The following is a 17,388-nucleotide window of genomic DNA, read 5'->3' on the forward strand; positions in this document are numbered from 1 at the left end:
GAACTGATACACAACTAGGCAGCTATTAGACTCATACATTTTTAAAACACATTTTTATAGTGTGTTCTTTGGTTATTACGGCTTGGACTCACACAGAGTCACACAGATTTCACCATCTCTCCCTCGAGGCAACTTTGAGCAGTTGGTCTCAGCGAAAATAGCCATAGCTAGAACAACTTCAAAGCAAGGTAAGGATCAGTCATAATGAACACATTCAATGCTATCTGCCAACCTCCCAAAAGGGTCTGTTATTTTTAACGGGATCATTAAGGCTACACAAGAGCTGTGTTCAGCAGATAACTAGGGGGTGAATGGGCATCATCCCCTAGTGACAACAGAATTGCCAAGGAAAGTCACCTATTATTCACAATTGACGAGGTCCATGGTGGGGCAAGCTCTGCAGCCTCCATAGACCACAGAAAAAAAATCTACCTAAAAACTACAGAACTCATTCACACGTCTCAATATGTTACACCAAAGTGTCTGTGCATTATTAACAAAACAAAACAAAGCTTTAATGACATGGAAAACCATTACCAAGGATGAGAAAGAGAAATGTTTTAGTGTGAAAGTGCCTGATCATTTTCTCTAAACTAATGAGCCTGCATGTGATTAATCTGCGTCCTAATCACTTACAGTATGTAGTTAAAAGTAAAGTCCATCGATTGAGAAACTATTAAACTCACTGTTCCCTTGCCTGAGCTTTCTCGTGGCCTTGCAGAGGCTAGAGGAGGTTTGATTATAAAAAGATAGAATTGAATGTCTCTACAACCAGCAGACTCGTGGGGGTTATCTCGCATTTATGATTCTGTTTGTTATTGCTCTGCCTCTCTCTTCAATCTCTCCCAGTATCTCAATAACCTTGACATGCTTACACAGAGGGAGAGGGAAAGAGGCCAGGGGCTCAGAGAGCAAATGCAAAGTAGAAATTTGGGGTTGAAAGAATCTGAGAAACTGAGGAATTAGTCATATAAGAAGAATAGATGCTTATGAGTGACTCAGAGAAAGACAGGCAGTGATGGAGGATTCAGATAATAGAGAAAAACCTAAGCAGAGAAAGTAGCAGATGTACTGTATGCCTAGATCGCAGTTATTTACTACACTAATTACATATTGTGTTCCAGCAAACAAAGACATTAAGATTCTCTCCCCAGCAGATAAAAGCTTGAGATTGCCATGCTTCTATAGAAAATCGATATAGTCCTATAGGCTGAAGCAACATCATTATGGTTTGTTTCAATCTGCCCATCGTATATGTAGTATAAATGATAAATCACTTTTACTGTTTACTTATTTAGTACACTAGTACAGCATACAAGACGGGTTCTACTTGAGCACAGAGCTACATTCTAAATTGTCAAATTATGTTTAGCCGGTAGTAATGTTAAAATATGCATACTAATTTGCTTATTCAAACTAGACACAAAGCAGATAAAAGGCATCATCAAATAGATTACAATCCATGTGGAGAGGGGCCATGAATGTATGAACCAAATCTCATAGTTACTGAGATATTTCAGTCAGAACCAAATATATATATATAAATAATATACTGTATAATCTTAAATGATAAGCCAACATGACCATCTCTGGGGCAGTGAATAGCTAAACATACATTGAAGAAGTAATATCAACTATTTATGCACGTTTTCCATGTACAGTTTGAGTTCCAGTGTCTTGTTGGTTAGACATGGATAATTAACAGAATACATATTCAACTTCTCCCCTGTGTGGAGATCTACATAAATAATATAATAAAATAAGAAGAATAAACTAACTAAATAAAAGCATTATCACCCACATCTCCCTTCTATTTCAATGTACACTGTTTGAATAAGGCTCATACCATTCAAACATGCCACACAGTACTGAATGATAAGTTTGGCACTAAGAATAACAACAATTTTATTCACAGCTCTTCTGCTACCTCACAATCAGACCTGAAGTGGTGCGATGTGGTAAACCTGCCACTGCAGATTAAGACAAGGAGAAAGGGAATCAATGTGCATAAAATACAGAATCCAACATTACTAGCAGCTGCTCATCATTATATTACCCTTAAATTGTCAAAAACTACACTAATGGCTTATTAACTTCATGGCCGCGGATCGGCTTTTGCTCATCTCTTAAAACCTGTCTTTTCAAATCAAATATCAGACAACATGTGACAGAACCCTGCCGCAGTGTGCACACCAACACTTTTAGCTGCTGTTAGCCTTAACAGTAGCAGAGCAAGGGGGCGCCTTTAGCTCAGTTGGTAAGGCGTCCCCCTCCCGGGCCGGGCCCAGCAGCAGACCCGGGTTCGATTCCCACCCGCGGTCGTTCTCTGCATGTCACTCCCCTCTTTGCCCCATTTCACCTCTGTCTCTCTGCACTATCAAATAAAGCATAAAAATGCCCAAAAGATATCTTTAAAAAAACAAAAAAAAACAGTAGCAGAGCACCCCATGTTCAGTATGTCATATTGTGGGTCTGTCAGCCACATGTATGCACCTTATCCCAGTAGATTACAGTAGATCACTTAAAGTGAAGAGACCCCCCTCCTTCTCCTATTAAAAGCCCAACGTCGGAGCTCTTAATCTGGTTATCTGCTCCACCACTGTGTTCTCCCTCTTTACTCTATCCGTAAGGCTCTAAGACCCCCCACCAATTAAGTCGTACAGTATATATCACTGATAAAGCCACTGCAGTGTTTGATAAATTGCTAAGTGTTCTGTTATGAACATAGTTATCCTACTGACTAATTGGAAGATGAAATGCCTCTTTTGGGAAATATTTGGGCAAAACTAACAACACAAAAAGGGCCCTTAAACTCTCAGCAAAAAGATGCTGCAGAATGCAGCTACATGACAAACATTCAAATGAACTGGCCCACACAATTCAATCCGTTATAAAAGCAGGCGTAAGGTCGACATTTTGAGACTATGTTAATAATCTGATTATGCATCCATTATGCAACTCATGTGGGAAGGTCGGCCTGGGAAGACAACCGTGAGAACAGAGTCCTTTATAGTCACAAAGAATGAAGACATTCATCAAATAGACATTTCTTTCCAGTAGCAACATCATCTTCGATCAGGGAAACAACCTACACACCAATGCTCATGGGAACACATGTAAACAGCCCCATGTGAGAATAAAGCTAGGCTCTGTATGCAGAGGATCATTTCAGCCCTTGGTGAACAGCGCTGGTCTCACCTGGCGGTGTGCATGCCTCAACAGAAGACTGAACTAATACAGATCGTCTCTTGGAGGGCATTGGCATCTTCCTTTCTTTGTACTTTGCCAAAGCTGCTTGGACGGCTTCTGTGTGCAAATCTAAGGGGAACATATAAACACAGTTTAGCTACAGCATATAAAAGAAGAGCGCCAGGCATTTAATACGCTCAAGCATGGACACATGATTACCAGATCTGAAGCGTTCATCCCGGGTGTTGGCCGCCCGGGACTTGTTGTGTTTGGAACCTGGGAGAACAGCTTGGGAGGAGGCCTGGATCCTGTTGTCAATTTGTAAAGAAGGATCTACACCTGCAGAAAAAAAATAAAACCAAAGCAGGGAAAGGACACTTCATAACTGGACACAAAGACAAGTTGTATCTTCCTCATATGATCAAATCAGAAATATGAGCAGCGAACACTCTAGGCAGAATGTGCCTTGGACATAAAGTATCCACAGGCTTAATGGTAATCTGCACTAAGGCTGCTTTCTTCTAATACAGTAGCTTGGAGTTAAGAGAGAGTGTTCACTTTAATTAATCCTGCCTCTCTCGCAGATTTCCAGCTGGCTTCAAGCTTTCCATGGGAAGCAAATGCAAATTACACAGGCGAAACCGAAAGGAGGTGATTAAGCATAATAAATGTCAAAAAGACTAAATCTTTTACAGTGTTCTGAAATGATCAAACACTGTCTCGTAACCAGTACTGAGAGGCATGCAGTGATTCCTCCTATATGTATAGAATATGCAATTCATATTAAAGCACCATTAAGTAACTACTGGTTAGCATCAGAGGGGAAACTCACAACAACAACAAGGTCACGTAACGAGTTCTATTAGTACATTTCTATTGTTGTTGACTTATTCTTCACCTGCTCTCATACTGATGTGTTGGAAGTGTGTAGGAAAGGATGAATAGAAAAGGGACACTCACAAATGACGGTAATTCTGAGGAGCTTTTTATCCCATGACACAGTAGATGTAAAATACAACTCAATTGAGAATCCATGTCTGTCCCATTGATTATTAATAGCAGAACAATATTCATCTTCACACACAAACTAAAGAAAAGCATCGGCCACATCTTGCTTGTATTTCTATGCTGAGCAAAGAAAAGGCCTGAGCAATCAAGTAAGGCAGAGTGGAAGGACAACTTTGCACACAACGGAACAGGGATCTGTCAAAGGAACAGCATCTGTACTACTATAGCAATAAATCCAACAGTTTGATAAGGCATATTTTCCTGATAGTGAACAGAGAGGAGAATAAAGATTAAAAGGATGCTTGTGTAGCTCCTGGGCTGTGTCTCGTAGAAGAACAAGTGTCATCTTTCCATAGCCTCCTGCTGGTTTTCTACTTGAAAGATGTATTCTGACAGAACTGTCTAGTTTCTGATACCTAAACAGTCTGCATGTGTTGTTATTACATATACATCAGCGCACCAGCTAACATAAGATAACTTAACACATAACATTTCTGTGTGAGCGAGGTACTAAAGCCCCTGTGTGGGCGGCAAAGTGGGATGACAACTGCTAGACATTGGCTTAGCAATTGACAGTTTTGTATAGAACATACAAGACTCTTGTTGAAAAGCAGAATAATTGGCCTAATAATGTATGAACTAAGACATAATTAATGGTGCTCCAAGGAACTTTTCAGTTTGTGTCAATTCTAGCACCCCCTTTGGACAAAAGCAGAAGTGTTTTACTACGCCAGCTCTAGTTCCTGGGTGAGCTCACCCAGACAAAGGCATTAAGAAAAACTATCTATATAAAATAGCATTCTTTGCAATGATGGTCTCGTTTGCCGTTACATGTCATGTATGATCATCAGAGCAAAAAGATTGTTTCAGAAAAATGTAAAAGTTCCTCGTAGCACCTTTAAACTAACTGTAACTCGAAAATGAAATCCCATCATATCCCTAGGTGGAGGTCAAATGTGAAACTAAAACTATAGTCACACAGAAGGTGAAAGCACAAATGCACAAGTGGGTGCTGATATTAAGAAGTTGTGAAGAAGCATCTATGACCAGACTGTGAACTGCTTTGGTGTTGCGACCTTTGCTGACCTGTGTCCGAACTAACCGCACAGAAAGACTGCCTCTGTGAGTACAGCATACATACCCCATTAGTAAACAGCCATTTGAGGACAGAGTTCTACCACATTCAGCCGGCTAGATCCAGTAGCACCTAGCTGGCTAGCCGGTCAGACACCAGGGCCAGCCAGCAGTCAGCCAGGCCGGCTTTTCAACGGCAGCTTAGTGAGGATCAGTGAGCTCCACACGGTCAGCAACTTTCAGCGGCACACACACACACACACACACACTGCATTGCTGAGCGACATTCACGCACGCTTCAATTACATCTGTACAATAACAGGAGTTTCAAATATTGAACAAGATTCAATAAGGCTTTAGGAATTTTAAGGACACATAATGCATGAAGTCTGACGGAGAAACCTACACACAGACACAGACACACACACACATACACACACACACACACACATTCCCCTGTGCAGAGATGAACACATCAATGTATGCTGGTCCCTTATATCGCTTTGACAGGCCAGTCACATAACAGCCTTTGCCCAGCTCCCACAGGAGACAGGTCTATAAAACAAGCCAGGACAGCAGACCCGGTTGCTGGGCAGAACACACTTCAGAGACACACCGCACTGAACCAATCATAGGCGTGCTCCATCACAATAGATGTTTTTATTGGTTCACAGCCAACCCTGATGAATTTTTTACACCTGTCTGATGCCAACACTTACCGGTGAGTTGGAGCCGACACGTGCACTGTGTCTCACTTCCTAGAGAGCACTTTGCTAATGCCTTGCATAAAGTAAATACTACACAGTAGTGTACTTGATGTGTGCCAACACAAACAAAAGGATGGCAACTGCATTCATGATTAGAAAATGAACTAGATGTAAAAAAAATAAAAAATAAATTAACAGACCACGCACTTACCATACAAAAATACGTACGCAGAGCAGTTAACTTACAATCACATATCCCAGGTTTTTCCTAAATATTTGACTTCTCAGTGAAGTCAACACCAAAGCAATTATGTACTGTCAAAGCTCACATTGAAAGCCAAACCCTATAATACAAACAAGGGAAATGAATCAACTCTATCAAAGGTGTTAACGATCTAGCTTTGCAGTTTGAACACCTACTTTATTGCACTTGGCACGTGTGCAAATCTACAGTATGACAACAGTAAAATATAAGGTTGTAAAACGGCTCATGAAATTTTGTATGGAGCTCAGAAGCCTACTGTCTACTGCTAGTCTCCTATTTCAATCCTGCAGCTGTTAAAGCGTAACCCACTGATTCACAGGGCTGGATGGATATGTCATTAATTCCCAACCCATCCATTCATCCTGCTTGAAGCATGTGTTGGACACCAAGAATCTAACACACTCCAAAAACCCATCCATCCATTAATGCTCTACAGTAAATCTATCACGTCACGTCCCTCCTCTAGGAGATTGAATGGAACTAACAGTGCACGACAGAAACGTGTGAATCCACGATAACAAGGAGGTAGAGAAAGACACAGAAGGAGGGGGGGGGGGGCGCCTCAAGCTAAATAACAGAGCTGCTATTTCCAGTGGAAAGCCTTGAGCGAGCGACCATCACCAGACTCTGGTTTCCACTGAGGCTTGGTGCTCGGATAGCAGGCCAAACCAAAGACTACCATGGACCCCGGATAGCAGACGACAGAGAGGCATGAAGCATACAGACAGAAACTCCTCTCTGGGATTTACCACAAACCATCTCAACCTTATGTAGGCCCCTACACAGTCAATTAAATGCTAAGTACCGGTAGTATCGTACAGCTGTGTAAGGCAAAAAATATGCACAAACTGGCGATAAAAATCAAAAACACATTCCTGTAAATAACTAGTCATTAGGAAGGCAAGGTAACTTCCTATCAGAGACATATCTAACCAGAAAGTATAGATGTGTCAACACAACAGACTCTACAGCATCCGTCATGGCAACCTTTTGACCATATGACGTGCCATCTGGTATCTCAATATGAACTGCACTTAATATGCAACAGCTTGTGCAGGCAATCTCTGACATTATCTTTGCTTTGCTTTTTAAAACATGTCTTTACATTTTGTCTATTTTCACCAATCTCAACAAGTTTAAAGTTTGTCTCATTTAAAACATTTAAAATGTGCTATATGTAAACAAACCATCTCCCGTGCTGACCATCACTTACATTGTAACATTTTTTCAACTGCTATGCTAACAGATGGCCAAAGCAAAGATGAAAAGCCTGTTCTGGATGGATCATTTCCTGCAGGCCTTAGTGCCTTACCTTGTATCTGTGGGATGTACGGTGCCAACAGCTTGCCTCTTTTCTTCTCATAGCCCTTCTGAGTGATGTCCCCTGTTCAGACAGAGACGGAGAAATGTAGAGGAAGAGACGGGCAGAGAGAGCAGAGGGGAGGGGGGGCAGAGAGATGAGTCATTAGTTTGGCCATGCCATGTAGTGTGTGTGTGTGTGTGTGTGTGTGTGTGTGTGTGTGTGTGTGTGTGTGTGTGTGTGTGTGTGTGTGTGTGTGTGTGTGTGTGTGTGTGTGTGTGTGTGTGTGTGTGCACGCTGGTTTCGCTGGCACCACAGGCCTTTAGAGGGCTCGCGATAGCAGATGACCAGCTCTCACTTACTGGATGTCGCTCTCACACATACACAGGAGAGTGGCTCTGCAGTTGTTAGATAGGTTAGTTGATAGATGTGGCAGTGTGGTGAATTTTCCTCCAGAATACTTGAACGATAACATCGGCAAGGAGAGGGGCATTTAAAAGATCATTTGTCTGGTGCGCCTGGAACATTTTTCCTCGCAGCATTTGTTTCAACCAGAAGCAAAAATACCGCTGATGTCAGCATGAACTGAACCCGCCTCGGTTGTCTCCCCACACATAATTAAAAGGCGGTCTGTTAAATAAGATCTCGCCGCATGTTATTCTAATAGCACCATTTGAAAGGAATATCAACGTACAAGCTTTTCTAAGCCTGGAATTTAAGTACAGTAAATAAAGAGTGAAAAGTGAGAGGAAAGGGTGACACAGAGATAGGGTGAAGGTATAAGGCTAAGTATTATGGCTCTGCAGATGCCACAAGGTCTATAGCTTAACTCTGATAATCGTCATTACACTTGGCAAAGTGTGCAGTAGACCTAGCAAGGACAGCTGGGGGGCTGGTCACAGTTGTTTTGTTTTTCAGTTCTTATCATGATGCAATTTGGCAATATATTATTGGGTGTTCATATTAAATACACTTCAAATGTCAATGATGCAATTAAAAAATTCTGTGTTTTTGATATATTTTAGATGCATTCACCTCCAACTCAGTTTTAGTGCCACAGACATCTGATACATGATACTAAAACAGAAATGATTATAATCAAGTTCACAAAATGAGGCATTTTAAATTTGACGGAAAATAAAATAAAAAATGATTTGGTAAGTGAACGGGCAGATCAGGAAAGAGAGAAATTGGATTGGTCCATGCCTAGACACAGAGCGTATTGCTTCACCAATTAAAAGTCCTTTTATTGCCTTTTTTCCTAGAGGAGGGAAACCAGCATAACACAGTATCTCTGCTGTGTCACGTTTAAGTCTAGAACTCATCACAAAATGACATTGTCACCAAAGTACAAAAATCGTTGAAACACATTTGGGACATGTTCAAATGGCAGATAAGTAGGTCACTGTGTTGGGTGTTTTGGCTGCTGCTGGTTGATTGCATACAAAATGTTACTCTGCTTTTGCATATCAGACAACTGTTGTGGGCTGAGGCCAAGGCTTATTGGAGAACGCTTGCTCTTTTCCAGACAAAAGACTTATTGATTCATCCAGATGCGGCTGACTGACGGCACCTCTCACACACAAACAGTGACAACACACAGCAAATGTTCTCCCCTATATGACCTTTTTCTAGCGAGCTCAAACACTGCAAAAAATTTGTGTAAAAAAACATAGCAGTGGGAGTCTGGGCGCATTGTTGAAAACATGCCAGTCAAACAGTCGGGCCCACAAGGAGTGTCAAAGTCAAACAGCCACTTGACTTGACATACACATTGTTTTGTAAGGAAACTAGAAATGCTCAGATTTTAACCTCTTGATTATACCAGTAGAGTTCAATGAATAGGGATCATACTGTGCAATTTATATCCCTCTCTACAGGCTCTCAGTGGGGGGTCATCACGGGTCGAGGCCAAGGGAAAAAGCAATAAGTTCAATAGGTCTATCTGATTCTGAACCGGAAAAATTGATTAAAATCCTCACCGTTATTCAAATTACCATGGGGAATATCTTATTTTGATTCTATCCTTATCAATGTGTTTAAAAAAAAAAAGATTTTTAACCTTTCCCTTTTTTATTTCGTTTTGTAACTTGATTTTGTAGTTTTTCCAAAATCAGTTAACACTGCTACTAGATATTCTTGATTTATTTTTGGATCACAACAGTGTTGTTAGTGTGAAGGCAGGTGTTGTTGGTCACACTGGTCGGTGGCCGTGCAGCCTGCTGGTCCTGAGTCACCACCAGTAACAGCTGAATGCCCTGCACTGTTAAATGTCCAGGAGAGCACAGAGAGCTAGCAAACAATACAGCGGCTGTCCACGCCGGCTGACCTGACACTGACTCTTTCTGGTGATGAGTGCTTCTTGTTTCTCTGCGTGTGCATCAGTATGTGTCTGCGCGCATTCCAGTGTGTCCGTGTGCTCCACTACTGCAGCAAACCAGCCTGACAACTGCACACAAAAGAGGGGCTATTCTTTGCGGCGGTTTGCAAAAAAAAAAATTCTGGCTAGCAAAGCAGGCCCCTAGAACACACTGATCCATCAAGCTATGTCTCAGTGAAGCTAATCTTTTGATCTGAGAACAAACAGGCTTTGCCATTAAATATGGAGGAATGGATTTGAGCATTCAATGGTAAACAATGACCCAAGCGAAAACAAAAAAAGTCTGAGGCAACCAACCAAGGCTCACAATATTTCCTCGAGTGTGTATATTATATATACGTATAACGTATATTGTGAGTGCCTGCCTACATGTTTCTTTCCCCCTCTCTGTTTTAGATTTGAGTGCCTCCATAAAGGGAAAGGTGGGAAGATTGAAAAGGTCAATATTGGCCTGTCATGTCGGCTGGGGAATAACAAGAGGGGAGGGATGGAGCAAAAGTGTAGTGCAGGGAAAGAGAGATACAGTTGGGACTGATAGATTGGAAGCTTAGCACGAATGCCAAATCACACCCCGTCACGACAGTAGTTCATGGTATATTCACAGCAGAGTGGGGAAACATTTCATTTGATCCCCCTTCAACCCTCCGACTGCACTCACTACACGCTTTGCCGAGTAATTGAGCTGTAAAGAAGAAGGGAAAGGGTGCATCTACAAACAAGCCTCTAGGGAGGGAGAGGTAGAGTAAATAAAAACTGAAAACTAAATATGTCAAAAGACGAGAGAAAATGAACCAAAGAAAGAGAGGGAGGGGTGAGAGAGGAGGAGGCATCTCTCGTGTTGTTGTGATGGTTAGAACATCAACACAACAGGAGCTAAGCTGGATGAATGGGGTTTCTTTCCTCAGCCAGCATTCTGGCCTACATCAAAAACCCACATCCAGTCCATTGTTCCGCTAAATCCCTCAACTCTGGACAGTTCGCCCTTCCTTTCAACCCCTTAAAGGTGGAGTCAGCCATTCTGAAGAACGCTTGTTGGCAAAATCAGTGAATATCAACTCATGATCCACTACCTGTCTGTACTGTGTGTTGGCTGAAAAAAAAGAAAGAATCGGGAATGTTTCTTGTGGGCCCCTTTGTACATTCCCTTTGTTTACATACCCGTTTACAGAACTTAGGCTTTGTATTAACACCAGATTTCTTTCATCAGCGCACACACATTACAGACAGAGTGGATTGTGAGGAGATACTCACTGATTTCGACAAAAAGGGATTTCGACAACACGGATTCTCCAGAATCGCAGACTCGACTTTTATGGCCCACCACCTCAGTATCCACAGCAGCATTCTAGTCGTCCTTAGTCCCCTTTTTTCTGTTTTGAATCACCTGCAGCAGCTCTTGCAGAGGAGAAAAAGCATGACATCATGCCCTTTAATATGTCTCGAAATGATGTGGTATTGATGCCAGTCTTGTGACACTATAGCCTCTATCCATCTGAAGTGACAAGATTTTTATTTCCAAGAGACCAGAGGCATTTTTCATTTGGCACAATGTTGTTGTTACCCTAAACATTCTTCTCATCTCGCCCCGGCACGGAATTCAATTTCAGAAGAGAAGAGAGTCAATCTTGCGACACTCTGAACAGTGACGGAGAGAGAGAGCCCGCTTTCCTCTGCTTTGTCTTATTGACTAACATGTGACGGACGGCTATTGAGTTCTACTGACTGATGGATGGCTATTGAGCGGAGCCGTTCCCCCATTAGAAAATTACCTTACATCTCCCCGGACGGAGCTCTTCAATTTCGGAGGGAAACGCTGAAATGGAGCCCATTCCTCTACAAGCAAACACAAACACATTAGGGATAGATAATGAAGAAGCTCTGAATGGAGATGTGGTGTTGTTGGCTTTACTTAAGGGTGTGAGGCTCTTCTTAGTAATAACGACTTGTGGATATTTAAATCCGTATACATCCACCACGTTCACGCACATTTTCTCTCTTCTTTTAGATGCAGACAGGGATTTCAAGTCTTCCTTACTGTCTCCCCGACGATCATCACACACATATATTTCGCGCACGTGCACAATCACGCACACACACACACACACATTAGTCGCAAAAACAGCAACAGCGAGGGCTAGACAATCCCACAGCAACAGTTTCAATGTCTAAAGCCCTGCATCTCTGTGTGTGAGTGTGTGTTTGTGTGAGGGCAGACTGTCAATGTGCCTACCTGGCTATGAACGTTTCAGCTAGATTTAAAATGGCAGATACTGTATAACCACTCCTAGTTTAACCTCCTGAACAATCGACACATTTTTGGTTATAAAATGTCAGGAAATAGCTAAATATGCACATTCTTTGTAAATGTATGTTATCAATAAATGATTAATAGAAAACCAAGGTAGCCAATTAATTTTTCTGTTGATCACCTAACAATGTCATCTCTCAAATAAATACATTTGAGATGTAAATATTTTAACTTAACATACCATACCAACATCAGGATAATGCCGAAATGGTTAATGAAAAAAAAGAAATTGGCTATCATGGCTGCCAATGAATAGCCAAAGTTTCTTCTTTACCCTGAAATAAAATCCATCATGTCTTTGCTACTTTTCTTCTGCCCTCCTGGCTTCTTCAGTGACAGCCGGAGAGGAGAGGTGGCCCCACCCACACTTAATGTCAGTTCCTGTGCCAGGATTGACCCACAAAGTGCCAACAACACTGCTGCCAAGCCAGAAACCAGGCTGTCTGCCCTTCGGCCACAGAAAACCACAGTGAAATATTCAGGCAGGGCAGCACTCCCTCTGAAGGCTTGCACGTTGTGACTCCCAACAAAAGCAGATGTAGCCAGTCATCATTTAGCATTAGCTCTCCGGAAAATAAAAAATGTTCAGCTTTACCCACGACAGGAGCTGAAACCTTCCTTGATATTTTTCCAGTGGAAACAGTTTATCTGAGTACCAGAGGAGGTGTGCATGGTCAGCTCTTTGCGAAAACTGACATAAAGGCAAGTGCTACTCACAGCTTTTCCTCACCTGTGTCTGACAGATGCAGGAAATGTACCCGATACTGCTGAAAGGAGTCAAGATGTGAATAAAGAGGCAAAGAGAGCAAGAGTAGTTCCACACCACATTGTTAACCACATGTCTAGTTTAGGCTGTCAACATGACAAAAGACATTAACCAAGCATGCAGACACACAAGTACAGTATTACGTATAGTGTGCAGTGACCTCAGCAGACCCCTATTACATTATGCACACACACACACACACACACACACACACACACACACACACACACACACACACACACACACACACACACACACACACACACACACACACACACACACACACACACACACACACACACACACACACACACACACACACACACACACACACACACACACACACACACACACACACACACACACACACACACACACACACACACACAGAACAACTCACATCATGCAGAAGCCAGGGGAAGCGTACAGAGCTGCGATGAAGACATCTCCAGCAGATAGAGAAAGATGCCCAGACGGTTGGAAGGAGATGAAGAGGCCAGCAGGTAGAATACAGGAAGTCAGGTCAGCGGAGGCTAACCAGCTAACAGGCTATCAGGCAAACTCTGTAAAGTCCTGCTGTCATAACTCAGGCCTGTCAGCATCCTTTGTTCCCTCTGCGCTGCTGAGAGCAGAAGAATGAACCAAACCCCATCTCCCTCAGTCTCCCTTCCCGTCCCTTCCCTCCCTCTCTCAAAACCCACTCCCAACCCTCTGCATTGCCTACCCCTGACACCCCCTCCTTCTCCCGCTCCCTTCCTCTCTCTCTCTCTCTCTTTTCATCCATCCCTCCTCCCAGCTAAGGTCTCCAGTCCACACAAAGCCAAACTAGGCTGCAGGATTAAGGGTGTCAAAGCAGACCCCTGCCCCCAACCTTCCCACATACCAATGTCAGACACACGCGCGCACACACAAGCGCACACACACATACTGTACAAGAACTATGAAAGAGGCTTCGTTAAAAAACTTGTTTGTACAGGTCACGTTACAGAGCATGGAAACCTTGGTTCACTGTCAAAAAAGGAGCTTTCACGCAGATGCAGGCAACCACAGCATCAGAGATAATGCCGGCCACATCATCTTGTGTGTGTGTGTGTGTGTGTGTGTGTGTGTGTGTGTGTGTGTGTGTGTGTGTGTGTGTGTGTGTGTGTGTGTGTGTGCGTATTACTATTTCATTTTAGAAATTAGGGACCTATTTACCCTATGGCAGTAGGTTTTAATGAAAAAGCTGCATATAATTAGGTTCAATTATTGCTTGCCAAGACACACACCAATGGACCTTTCGCAAACACTCCAGCAAACACCCCACACACAATAGATCATCTCTGTTTTCAAAGCGTGAGACCGACTACATGTCACCTTGGAATGGTGGGATCAGTGGATTTCTGTATGTTGGCTTAAGATGCTATGAGTGGAAAAGAGAAGAAAAACACTGCACAATGTAAGTCCTGCAATTTGTAACAGTTAATTAATTAGCCACCTTTGGTTTAGAAACACGATAACATTTTCATTCAACCTAGTGGTTGCCAGGTGTTAGAGACTATCATTTGGTGTCGTATTGGACTGCAATGCTTCTAAAATTGATGTGTTTATGTTTTGTCCTTGAACACCTCCAACTGGGGTGAATGACAAATTCTAGACAATTGCATGAGGTTTTCTATTTTTCAAGTCACTCGAGTATGAATTCGGACTCACAGCACACAATCATTAATGTTAGTGCGGTTTCCATCGCTGGTTTGATCCCAAGCCAAATCATTTTGAAGTCACATTCCAAATGTCGCTGTCTCATCTGCAACGCAGTCGTACAGTCCTTTTCAATAAAGCCAATGTAGCCTGGAGGCTGTAACAAATATGTGACTACAGATGTATTCTTTTGTACAGCTGGAGTCATACTGGATGACATGAATGCAGGGCGCAGGATATGTTATTTGACACACATCCAACTGGTTAAAGACAGTCGGTGATGGGAGGAAACAGGGTAAGTGTTGCAGAAAAGAGGGGTTGATTGAAGATGACAAGGAGCTTGACACTGAGAGCCAGCTGGAGAAACGGAGGGAGGGGCGACCGGAGGAAGCTTTAGGGGGAATTTAGAGACAGAATGGGGGGGGGGGGGTGAGGAAAGAAAAAAGAGGGCAAAAAAAGGATAAGGAATAAAGCGGGATATGATTAAAATGTAATAACTTCCTCCTTCTTTCACAAGACACGCATAAACACACACACACACACTCACTGATATACATGATCCTAAAGTACACAGGCGTCTCTCCATCCATCAACTGCTCTAATCACACAGTCGCATCGCTTTTAATTAAGTAGTGCCAACGAATTAGGAGGCCGAAACGAACCCTCCATTACCACTTTGCTAATACATAACCCCCTCATCACACATGCACAGTTGCACACACACACACACACACACACAGCCCAAAATCCCCTTCCATCCCCCAGGCTCTGTGTGGCTGGTGAGCAGGCAGACAGACAGCCAGCGTGAATAATAAGACATTAGATGCAGCTCTGCCTTACACAGGGGGGACCCTGCAGCTGTGCACTGATTTGGGGAGCAGACTGTGGAGGTGGGGGGCTTAATTAACAGTCACAAATGAACACTGAAGCACGCACACACACATCAAAGAAACACACACACACACGTGCAACATTTGCACCAGTCCTCACAGACCAGATGCAGATGACCTCAAGAGCAAATACCAAAGCGTGTGTGTGTGTGTGTGTGTGTGTGTGTGTGTGTGTGTGTGTGTGTGTGTGTGTTTGCGTGCCCATGTGTGTGTCCCGGCTCGAATCCAAACATATTTATCCCAGTTCCATTCAGATACATGATCCCCTGATGGGCTGAACCAAGCTGCATGGTAAGTGAGCGATGTGCTGCTATGCTGGCTCTCGGCCAGAGCTTCTCGATGCGTAAACATGGCAGCAGAAACTGCCCTATCCAACATCACACTCATGTGCACATATAAAACCAGCCTGATCCATGGCAAGGCAAAGCACTAGTGAAGGAAACAAAAGGCCTTATTTATTCTGTAATACTGTTGACCTGATATCACATACAGCCTCTGTTGTAATATGTTTTTACTATTTTAACCTGTGGGAGAGAGCCGAGAAATGCGATGTAATGATTTCAGAGTGCACTCTATGATTGTCTAAGTCCTTTCATGTGACCCATGTGTTAGTGAGTGTGTCTCTACAGTGTGTGTTTGTTTGTGTGTGATTTGTGGAGCAAGACATCTGTGTGACAGGCGTGACCAGTCAGGGAGCCTCACAGTAAAGACTATAGCCAACAGGCACAACTCCACCTCCAGTCACACTGTTATGGACTAAACACTGTATTTAACGTGTTTACATTGCATGTGCAAAACCTTACTATACTCCCCACTGGTTCAGTTATGTGACGGCATGTCTAGAAATTAACTCTGCTGGTGGTGACGGTCTCAACCTATGGAAAGCAACACGCATGTGCGCACGAAAAAAGAGCCTAAAATGACAGAATATCCTGATGGGAAATCTTGTGCTTATGTCCAGATGCTATTCAAACATGCTGCATGCAGCTTGACTGATTTATATTCCTCGTGGGAGCTGTTCAATAACCCCGAGCAGAAACCAAATGTTTTTCACAAACCAATGCTCTTGATTAAAATAGGATGCAAATGCAATTACAATTAAAAACCTTCACAGCCCTTTTATTAATGCTACTGACTATTGCTACCACCTACTTTGGGGAGGCAGCTTACAGCACCTTCTGACATACCTTTGTAGAGAGAAAGCCTGCGTCCCTGGTGTTGGAGATACGAGTGGGATGCTGTCCCATCTGAAGCTCCCAGCTCTGTGGGATCTGCTCTGTACGCTCTCATAGGACTTGGGAGAGATTTATTGTCGTCTTCTTTGCCCGGTTATTACCATATGAATGACCATGTTTTCGCCGGCCTGACACAAGCTTAGCCATTAAGCTCTTTGCATGCATACACACACGCATTAACACCTTTGCTGTAGAGAGGGACAGCGATGGAGGGAGAGAGTGGGAGTATTTTTGTGCAAACACACAAAACAGCTAAACGTATACACATGGGCACCGTGGCAATCCAATTAACAGGGTCCAAGGCGCACAGATACACTCAGTGCTGTTAGAGATGCAGGCAATGGCCCCCAACTGAGCATTTGCCTGTGTGTTTGTGTATCCATATCTACTGTATATGTCAGGGGCTAACTAGCTCTGCTTCAAGTCTAACGAGCCACATGGCAAAATATCGTGTTCCTCGCCTGCGATTCCTGATGAATGCATCATGATGGGGAGCAGAGCAACAGTTTGTGATAACATGAGAGAATGTGTGTGTGTGTTTACAATTTTTCACCACAAAACAACATACCATAGGCCCATTATTTCT

At 43.0% G+C, this 17,388-nt stretch overlaps 1 protein-coding gene across 5 annotated transcripts in view; it reads right to left on the minus strand.

The window, feature by feature from the left end:
• dip2a (disco-interacting protein 2 homolog A) overlaps window positions 1-17,388 on the minus strand; it is an 81,366-nt gene that overhangs the window by 26,939 nt on the left and 37,039 nt on the right. For 4 of the 5 annotated variants that reach the window (XM_080037515.1, XM_080037514.1, XM_080037513.1 and 1 more), the window contains exons 2-4: window positions 7,556-7,627; window positions 3,409-3,528; window positions 3,199-3,318 (exon numbers count right to left, since the gene is read on the minus strand). In XM_080037515.1, the coding sequence (XP_079893641.1) occupies window positions 3,199-3,318; window positions 3,409-3,528; window positions 7,556-7,627 (312 nt within the window). The remainder of the gene's footprint in view (window positions 1-3,198; window positions 3,319-3,408; window positions 3,529-7,555; window positions 7,628-17,388) is intronic. The other variant, XM_080037516.1, reaches the window with a different exon arrangement.

Source organism: Ammodytes marinus, assembly GCF_949987685.1.
Source record: "Ammodytes marinus genome assembly, chromosome: 12".
Lineage (NCBI taxonomy): Eukaryota > Metazoa > Chordata > Actinopteri > Uranoscopiformes > Ammodytidae > Ammodytes > Ammodytes marinus.